Here is a 10,515-nt window from a genome sequence, read left to right as displayed (position 1 = left end):
GGAGGCTGAGGCAGGAGAATGGCGTGAACCCAGGAGGCGGAGCTTGCGGTGAGCCGAGATCACGCCACCGCACTCCAGCCTGGTCGACAGAGTGAGATTCTGTCTCAAAAAAAAAAAAAAAAAAAAATTTCTGGTGAAATCTGAGATCAGATCATTGTAGTCTACTTAGTTATACTGTGTCAATCAGTAGTCATTATATAAGATGTCACCACTGGGGGAATTGGGGGACCTTGAGTAATGAGTACATGCAACCTCTCCACTATTTTTGCAATTTCAAAGTTAAAAGTTTAGGCCAGGTGCAGTGGCTCACACCTGTAATCCCAGCACTTTGGGAGGCTAAGGCGGATGGATCACCTGAGGTCAGGAGTTCGAGACCAGCCTTCCTAACATGGCAAAACCCCATCTCTACCAAAAATACAAAAAATTAGCCGGGCATGATGGCGGGTGCCTGTAATCTCAGCTACTAGGGAGGCCGAGGCAGGAGAGTTGCTTGAACGCAGGAGGCAGAGGTTGCAGTGAGCCAAGATCGCACCATTGCACTCTAGCCTGGGCAACAGAATGAGACTCTGTCTCAAACAAAAGAAAAAAAATTAGCAGGGCATGGTGGCACATGCTTGTGGTCCCAGCTACTTGAGAGGCTGAGGTAGGAGGATCGCTTGAGGCGGGGGGGTCAAGGCTGCAGTGAATCGTGACCACACCACTCCACTCCAGCCTGGGTAACAGCAATAAACCCTGTCTCAATAAAAAGAAAGAAAGAAAGAAAGAAAAAGCTCAAAAAAAACAACAAAATTAAAAGTTTAAAAACAGGGGCTTGGTCTACCTAGACTAGAGTTGATTTTTATGAATTGTGTGAGCCAGCAAATTAGGAATAGAATGGAACTTCCTCAGACCCATAAGGACATCTACAAAAACCCTACACCTAACATCATAGGTAGTGGGGAAACACTGATGCCTTCTGCCGCAGAGACCAGAAACAAGGCAAGTGTGTGTGCTTTCACCATTTTTTTTTTGAGATGGAGTCTCGCTCTGTCGCCCAGGCTGGAGTGCAGTGGCGCAATCTCGGCTCACTGCAAGCTCTGCCTCCCGGGTTTACGCCATTCTCCTGCCTCAGCCTCCCGAGTAGCTGGGACTACAGGCGCCCGCCACCATGCCCAGCTAATTTTTGTATTTTTAGTGGAGATGGGGTTTCACCGCGTTAGCCAAGATGGTCTCGATCTTCTGACCTCGTGATCCGCCCATCTAGGCCTCCCAAAGGGCTGGGATTATAGGAGTGAGCCACCTTCACCATTCTTATATAAAACAATACTGCACGTCCAGGCCAGTACAACAAGGAGATGAAGGTATACAGACTGAAAGAAAGAAATGTAATTATCCCTATTTGCAGATGACATGATGATCAGTATAGAAAATCCCAAGGAATCTCCCAAAAAAACAAAACAAAAACTCGTGGAACCAGTGAGTTTCAGCAAGGCTTTAGGATATAAAATCAACATACAAAAATCAGTTCTATTTCCAGATATAGCAGTGGTTGCTTTTTTCCTATGGAACACAATTATCCCAACACCATTTATTGAAAAGTTTATCCTTTCCCTACTGAACTTTTTTTGTCCACTAGAGTTACTTATTTATTTTTTTTGAAACAGAGTCTCTCTCTGTTGGCCAGGCTGGAGTGCAGTGGCACGATCTTGGCTCACTACAATCTCTGTCTCCTGGGCTCAAGCAATTCTCCTGCCTCAGCCTCCCGAGTAGCTGGGATTACAGGCATGTGTCAGCACGCCTGGCTAATTTTTGTATTTTTGGTAGAGACAGGTTTTCACCATGTTGGCCAGGCTGGTCTCGAACTCCTGACCTTGGGTAATTGCCCACTTTGGCCTCCCAAAGTGCTGGGATTACAGGCGTGAGCCACTGTGCCCAGCCTAGAGTTACTTTTTAATTGAGATATAATTTACATGGCAGACAATTTACCCATTTGTAAAGTATAAGTCAATAGTTTTTCACCTATTTAGTGCAACCACTACCACCATCATCAATTTCAGAACATCTCATCACCTCAAAAAGAAACCCCACACCCCTTAGCTATCACTCTGTATACTCCCAACCCCCTGAATACCCCCACCCCTGATCCACTAAGTATCTACCAATTCAGTGGTCGCCAACCTATTTGACACCACGGACTGGTTTCGTGGAAGACAATTTTTCCATGGATGGGGTTGGGGGGATGGTTTCGGGATGAAACTGTTCCACCTCAGATGATCAGGCATTAGATTCTCATAAAGAATGCGCAACCTAGGTCCCTCGCATGCACAGTTCACAAAAAGGTTCCCGCTCCTATGAGAATCTAATGCTGCTGCCAATCTGTCAGGAGGCAAAGCTCAGGCAGAGCTTGCTGACCTCCTGCCGTGCAGCCCGGTTCCTAACAGGCCAGAGACTGGTACAGGTCCATGGCCCAGGGGTTGGGGACCCCTATACTAATCTACTTTCTGATAGATTGGTCTCTTCTGGACATTGCACATAAATTGAATCATGTCATATGCAACATCTTGTGGCCAGCCGCTTCTCCTCAGCATGTTTTCAAGGTTCATCCATAGTGTAGCATGTGTCAGTGTTTCATTCCTTTTTATGTCCAAATAGAATTCCAGTGTATGCATATCCCATCATTTGTTTACCCTTTTACCACTTCATGGACATTTGGGCTGTTTCCATCTTTTGGCTATTATGAATAATGCTGTTATAAACATGAGTGTACAAGTTTAGTACACTAATCAGCAATAATCCACACATTAGTGTGGATATACATGTTTTCATTTTCTTGGGCACAGATCTAGGAGTGATATTCCTGGGTCATATGGGAACTCTGTGTTTAATCACTTGAGGAACTGCCAGAGTGTTTTCCAAAGTGGCTGCACTTACATTCCTCCCAGCAGAGAAGGACACTTCTGATTCCTCCACATCCTCGCCAATGCTTGTCATTACTGGACTTTTGGATTCTATCCATCCTAATGAGTATGAAATAGCATCCCATTGTGTAAGATTCATCTTTTTGAAGTAGAACATTCAGTGTTTTTTAGTATATTTATTCCCTACCAATTTTGCAATATCACATGTCATACGGCAAATGAACACTTATGTGTAGGTCTGTTTCTGGATTCTCTATTATATTCCATAGGTCTGCTTGTCTATCTCTGAACCAACACCATACTATCTTAATGACTATAGTTTTATCATGAGTCTTGATATCTAGTACAGCAAGTTCTTCTATCTTGTTCTTATTCAAGGGTATCTTTTTTAAAAAAAAGACCTTTACATGTTGCTGTAAAGGGTTTAAAATTCCAACAGCTTTTAAAGTATGGACTTTGATTTTAAAAAAAAGTATGAAACTTAACATGCAAAAGTTTAAAATTTTAAAATCAATGTCCATACTTTAAAAACTGTTGGGATTTTTAAAACTGGAAGTGCACTGAATCTACAGTTCAAATCTGAAGATAACTGAGCCTTTAGAATATTGAGTCTTCAAATTCATGAACATGGTATCTCTCTCCACTTATTTATGTCTTCCTTAATTTTTCCTGAAGTTCTATAATATTCACGATGGACGTCTTTCACATCTTTTTGTCAAATTTAGTCCCATGAATTTCATACATTTTACTTTAAATGTGTTCCAATTTTTAAAAATTAGTTTTCGTATGTAGATGGTATTCAAAATTTGATATTTTTATACTAATTTTTATATTCAATACCACATTAAATAATCTTATCTGAACATATTTTCGGTATTATTTTTTAAATTTCTTATAAATTTTTTAATATATTGGCATAATTTGAAACACATATCAATGTCTGCAACAACTATAATTATGTCTCAATAATTTTCAGACATTTTTCATTTCCAAATAAGCATTTTAAAGCTATACATTTTCTTCTGACTAATGCTTCAATGTCACTCTGCAAATTTTTATTTATTTATTTATTTATTTTGAGACAGAGTCTCACTCTGTTGTCCAGATTGGAGTGCAGTGGCATGACCTTGGCTCACTGCAATCTCTGCCTCCTGGGTTCAGGAGATTCTCCTGCCTCAGCCTCCCGAGTAGCTGGGATTACATGTGTGTGCCACCACGCCCAGCTAATTTTTGTATTTTTAGTAGAGATGGGGTTTCACCATGTTGACCAGGCTGGTCTCAAACTCCCAACCTCAGGCGATCCGCCCACCTTGGCCTCCCAAAGTGCTGGGACTGTGAGTGATTTTGACTACATTCACAATGTTGTGCAGCCATAAACACTATCTAGTGAGCCACTGCACCCGGCCCACCCTGCAAATTTAGTTAATATATTATTTTCATTATTGTTCAGTTCAAAAATGTCTAATTTCCATTAGGATTTCTTTTTGACCCACAAGTTATTTGGAAGTATGGTTATTAATTTCCTTCCATATGAACTTTTTTCTGGTTAATGATCTATGTTTTATTTCTAGCCTAATTCAACGGGGTTCAATGAGCATGCTTCATGTTATTTCTGCCACTGGAAAATGCTTTCGAGATGTAATTCATATACTATGTGCCCAGCATTAGCCAAACCACAAAGTTTGAGGGCACAGTCCCCAAGACCACCCTTACTTCTGACGCCGACTGCAAGTTCAGGAGGTTTCTGAGACTGCCCTCTGGTTTGATAACACGCTAGAAGGGCTCACAGAACTTACTGAAAGTGAGTTCTACACTCAGTTGGATTACAGGGAAAGAATACAGATTAAAATCTGCCAGGGGAACAAACACATGGAGCAGAGTCCACAACGGCTCCAGACACAAAGCTTCCACTGTCCTCTCCTTGTGGGGCCGGATGTGCTACCCTCCTAGCACTGGTGAGTGGCGGCATGCAAGCACACTGCAGCCAGGCAGCTCACCCCAGCCCCGGTGGCCAGAGTTTCCAGGGGGCTCCACTGCACAGGTATAGCAGCCGGGCTGACCGCCTACATGGCTAAACTCAGTCTCCTGATTCTGCGTGACCCAAAGCCCCCATCCCGAAGCACCCGGTTGGTCTTTCTGGAAGGTCAGCCTCCATCCTGTGACTGTCAGGTGTGGCCAGTCCCCTCCCTGAACAAAGACACTCCTATTAGGTGTGACTCAGATTGCCTCCCAGGAGCCAAGGGCAGAGCCCAGACTGTTCCTGGGCCAGGCCACATTCTCTGCTACACACAACAAAACTCATTTTTTTGTTTGTTTGTTTTTGAGATGGAATCTTGCTGTGCTGCCCAGGTTGGAGTGCAGTGGCGTGATCTTGGCTCACTGCAACCTCCACCTCCCGGGTTCAAGCGATTCTCCTGCCTCAGCCTCCCAAGTAGCTGGGATTACAGGCACCTGCCATCACGCTTGGCTGATTTTTGTATATTTAGTACAAATGGGGTTTCACCATGTTGGCAAAGCTGGTCTTGAACAAAACTCAACCTTTTAAAGCGCATGAATGAGTGATTTTGACTACATTCACAATGCTGTGCAGCCATAAACACTATCTAGTTCTAGAACATCCTCCACACCCCTAATGGCAACCCTGTGCCCACTGGCAGTGGCTCCCCGCTTCTCTCTTGCCCTCCCCTGAGTGGTTATCCCTGGCAACCACCAGCCTACCTATCTCTATGGATTTGCCGGTTCAGGACATTTCACAAACACAGAGTCATACAATATGTGCCTTTTTGTGTCTGGCTTCTTTGACTTAGCAGAATGTTTCAAGGTTGAGATATGTGTATCAGTATTTCATTTCTTTCTTTCTTTTTTTTTTTTTTTTTTCTTGAGACGGAGTTTCGCTCTTCTTGCCCAAGCTGGAGTGCAGTGGCGTGATCTTGGCTCACTGCAACATCTGCCTCCAGAGTTCAAGCAATTCTCCTGCCTCAGTCTCCTGAGTACCTGGGATTACAGGTACGTGCCATCATGCTCGGCTAAGTTTTTCTATTTTCAGTAGAGATGGGGTTTCACCATGTTGGCCAGGCTGGTCTTGAACTCCTGACCTCAGACAATCCCCCTGCCTCAGCCTCCCAAAGTGCTGGGATAACAGGTGTGAGCCACCATGCCTGGCTTTCATTTTCTTTTATGGCTCAATTATTCTATGGACTTATTATCTTTTGTTTATCAGTTGATAAACATCTGGGTTATTTCCACTTTTTTTTTTTTTTTTTTTTTTTTGCTATGAACCGGCTCTGTCACCCAGGCTGGAATTCAGTGGCATGATCTTGGCTCACTGCAACCTCTGCCTCCTGGGTTCTCCCACCTTGGCCACCCAAGTAGCTGGGATTACAGGCAGGAGCTACCATGCTTGGCTAATTTTTGTATTTTTTGTAGTAACAAGGTCTCACTATGTTGCCCAGGCTGGTCTTGAACTCCTGGGCTCAAGTGATTCCAGGATTGCCTTAGCCTCCCAAAGTGCTGGGATTACAGGCGTGAGCCACTGCACCTGGCCTGTTTTCACTTTTTGACTATTATACATAACACTGATATGAACATGCGTGTAAAAGCTCTTGTGTGGAAATATGTTTTCAGTTCTCCTGGGCTTATAATAGATACAAGGCCAGCTTCTCCCAGTGCCTCTGAGCCCATCAGCACAGGAAGGCAGGTCCAGAGAAGTGCAATCCCCTTCTGGGCAGACAGCCTCAACTCCTGGACTCCCTACTGCAGACAAGTGGGTCCTGGGGCATCTGAATTCTGAAGACAGATGGGGGCCCTCTGGACTAAAGGAGGGAGATCCTATCTACCCAAACTAGTATACCTGCAAATTGTGAAAGGAAGGGAGAGGTGTCATGTCATCAAAACTAAAGAATGGAGGAACTGCAAAGGGCTACCTGCTGCAGCCCAGAATTGGACACTTTAATTATTCACCTCTAGTGTCCCCACTGAGTGGCCCCCAGGTCCCCTGAAGGCTTTCAGAGAAGGGTAACTTCCTGCAACCTAAGCAGCCCCTCCATCTTCAAAATGATCTTCCCTGGGGCAAGCTGAAATCTAATACAGAATATTCTGCTCCTGGTTAGCCACAGTAGCCCTTGGCTCAGAACCCTGAAGACAGGCGCCACTCTCCTGGACCCCTCAGTCATCTTAGATACGCCTGAATTCCTCCCTGCAAGCAAATGCAATCGAGTCTTCAAGTCCAATGACTAAACCCTGGTAAGTACCTCACAATGATCCCCGAAAGGAGACTCACAGACAAGGACACTGAACCTAGGCTTGACTCTGAAAGACCTCTCCACTCCCTCGGCATCCAGATGCCATCATTTTTATGTAAAATGTAAAACAAACCACCTACCAGCTTTGGTGGTTCTCCCACAGCTGCCTCAAGCCTTGGTTGGCCAGGCCTTCCAGGATGAAAAGGTGGGTCTTCCCGTCCAGCAGGTGGAAGCCGGTGAGTACATCCAGGTACTGCTGCTCCTGGACCCGCACACGCATCTTGAAGGCCGACAGGATCTGCTGCAGGGTCCTGACGGGGTAGGAGTCCAGGCCGAGGGCCTTAGCGTTGATCATAGTGATGTCCTGCAGCAGGCTGTGGAGCAGGGAGACCTTCTTAAAGTCAAAGACGAAGATGATGCGGCCAAACTGGGAGCCCCCGAGGTCGGGATCGGCAGCTCTGGCCCCGGCCCTCAGTGGCACCGCGATATCCACTCGCAACTTGAGCTGGGAGTCAGCCTCTAGGTAGTTGCCCATGGGCATTGGGCCATGCTGGTGGCCATCTCTGGGGACCCCAAGCCCCACAACCTTCCTTCTCATGCTGTCCTGGCTGCAGTGTGTGGGCTGAACCTCACAGCTGTGGATGGGGACGGCCAGGTTCAAATACTTGTGGCCAAGGAGGAGGTCAGCAAAACTGACCTGGGCGATCCCATAAGGGTACCACATCTTGTTCTGGGACTCAAAGGGGTTGTTCTCTGTCTCTCTGGGAGAGATGAGGGCCCGGAAGTTGAGGTATGAATCCAGGGGGTCCTCCCCAAACAGCACGGGCTTCTGAGAAAACTCCTCTGACTTGCGGTCCCGGTCGTGAACTTCCACCACCATGGGGGGACCCTCCAGGTATTCCCTTAGGTCACTGGGATGCAGCGCCCCAAGGAAGATGACGTTGATGTCCTGGAAATAAACGTGGGTTCCATGGGGCTCCCCCTTGGTCTTGTGAACTGGAGTCTTATGGAACTGGTACTTGCAGTACACGGGCATGCACAGCCTCTACGAGAGAGCAGGACAGTCACTCAGCCCCAGCATGAGGAGCTCAAACCCCAGTGCCAAGCTCATTGCCTGTCCCTGTAGCCCAAGTTTCCTCATCCACAAAATATCCACGAGAGACCCTACTGTGCAAGGTCATTACTAGGACTGCAGACATCATGCATGTGAATGCACCGGGATGGCAACTGGCATGAAACAAGGACTCAAAAAGCATTCATTAATTATTTTCCTCCCAAAATGTGAGTGCCATGAAGATAGGCCATGTGTCCTTTTTCACACCTGTACTTCTAGTTCCTATCCTAAGGCTGGACACAGAAAAGTTACAGAGAAGTGATTTTTAGAAAGGAAATTTCTGTTTTCCAAACACACATCTGGGGGTCGACACAGACCCCTTTAGCAGAGTCACAGGTGCCAAGCTGAAAACGGACACTCTGGGCAGGAGAAAGCCTCAGAGAGCATGGAGAACTGGATGGAAAGGATGAGCCAAGCTATGATGAGGTAGGCAGCAGGGACATTTGCATAGTTTGACCTTGGTGCTGAGATTTTATTATCACAAATTAAGCCTTGTGGTCTGAATTCGTAATCTAAAGGCACTATTTTACACTGAAGCTGAGAATTTATTCTAAAATAATCCCGGATTGGCAGTGCTCCCAGAGCAGTGGGCAGAGACACAATACCTCTGGAGTTACTCACTTTCAACCTAGGCCTCAAAGAATTCCCATCAAGAAAGTTCCACTGAACATGAGATCATGGTAAAAATCACAAAACACCTAAAGACAGAAGCACTACTAGTGAAATCAGATGCACCAAGGCATAAGATATTAGAATGATCAGAGATATAAAGTAAGGATATTTGAGAAGTTTAAGTAAAGAAAGAATATAATCAAGGTGAAATCTACTGTATTCCTATTTACTTGTAACAGGCTTGGTACAGTTGAGAAAGCCAAATACCAACCACACAATGGAGAAGCTGAGAACCAACCAGATTTTCTCTGTAAAACCCTCAAAAGACTTGGGAATGGCAAACCTAGTATCTCTGGAGCTGGCAGTAAAAAGGAAGGCTGGAGCAGAGAGGACTCAGTGCAAGTTCCTTAAGAAGCAATCAGATCCCTAGGTGTCCCCGCAGTGGCTTGGCAGAAGTCTATTAGTTTGCTCTCCAGGCAAAATGTAAATAGGGGGTCCTGAAAACTTCAAAACACTGATAAAAAAAATATGTAAGTAAATGGAGAGATATACTATATACATAGATTGGAAGACAACATAGCAAAGATGTTAACTCTCCTCAAACTGATTTACAAATGTAATGCAATTCCAATCAAAATCCCAGCACAACTTTTTGTAGATATTGATTCACTGATTCTAAAATTTGTATAGAGGAGCCAAGAAACTGGAAGAGCTAAAACAATGTTGAAAAAGAAAACTAAAGTTGGAGGAACCACTTCACCCATTTTTATGACTTACTACAAAGCTACTATAAGCAAGACAGTGTCGTGTTGCTGAAAGGACAGACACAGACCCATGGATCAGAAAAGAGAATCCAGAAACAGATCCACACAAGTATGGCTAATCTATGTTTATCAAAAGTGCAAAAGAAAGAGAACTTCAATGTAAACCTCACACCATATACAAAAATTCGTTCAAAATTGATCAAAAGCTGGGGGCTCACACCTGTAATCCCAGCACTTTGGGAGGCTGCCGCAGGACTGCTTGAGGCCAGGAGGTTTGAGGCTTCAACGAGCTACAACTGCACCACTGAACACCAGCCTGGGCGACAAATGAGACTCTGTCTCAAAAAAGAAAAACTTGATCAAAGCTATATAAATGTAAACTATAAAACTATTAAAGCATTGAGAAGAAAATGGAAAAAAAATCCTTGTGACCAGGGGTCAGAAAAAGAGTTCTTAGATGTGACACAGAAACACATGCATACATGAAAAAAAATGTATAATTTGGACTTCATCAAAATTAAAAATTTTGCTCTGCAAAAGACACTGTAAAGAGAATGAAAAGATGTGCTTGTCACAGATTGGGTTAAAAATAAAAGAGAACGAAAAGACAAACTATAGACTGGGAGAAAATATTAGCAAATAATATATCCAACAAAGGACTTAAATCCAGAATGTGTGTGTAAACACATATTTATTATCTCTATATATATGTTTTTGGTGAGACAGGGTCTCACTCTGTTGCCCTGGCTGGAGTGAGGTGGTACAGTCATGGCTCACTGCAGCCCCAACCTCCCTGGGCTAAGCTGATCCTCCCACCTCAGCCTCCCTAGTAGCTGGGACTCCAAGTGTGTGCTACTATGCCCCACTTTTTTTTTTTTTTTTTTTTT

At 44.6% G+C, this 10,515-nt stretch overlaps 1 protein-coding gene across 1 annotated transcript in view; it reads right to left on the bottom strand.

The window, feature by feature from the left end:
* The window catches only part of LOC105555336 (uncharacterized protein FLJ43738), a 63,662-nt gene that overhangs the window by 43,734 nt on the left and 9,413 nt on the right, over nucleotides 1–10,515 (bottom strand). Inside the window, exon 2 of the mRNA XM_012002223.1 lies at nucleotides 7,279–8,183. Within this exon, the coding sequence (XP_011857613.1) occupies nucleotides 7,279–8,183 (905 nt within the window). The remainder of the gene's footprint in view (nucleotides 1–7,278; nucleotides 8,184–10,515) is intronic.

This window comes from Mandrillus leucophaeus, unplaced genomic scaffold (assembly GCF_000951045.1).
Source record: "Mandrillus leucophaeus isolate KB7577 unplaced genomic scaffold, Mleu.le_1.0 Scaffold680, whole genome shotgun sequence".
NCBI lineage: Eukaryota > Metazoa > Chordata > Mammalia > Primates > Cercopithecidae > Mandrillus > Mandrillus leucophaeus.
The sequence above is the reverse complement of the archived record's forward strand: the minus strand, read 5'-3'. Positions and strand labels throughout refer to the sequence as shown.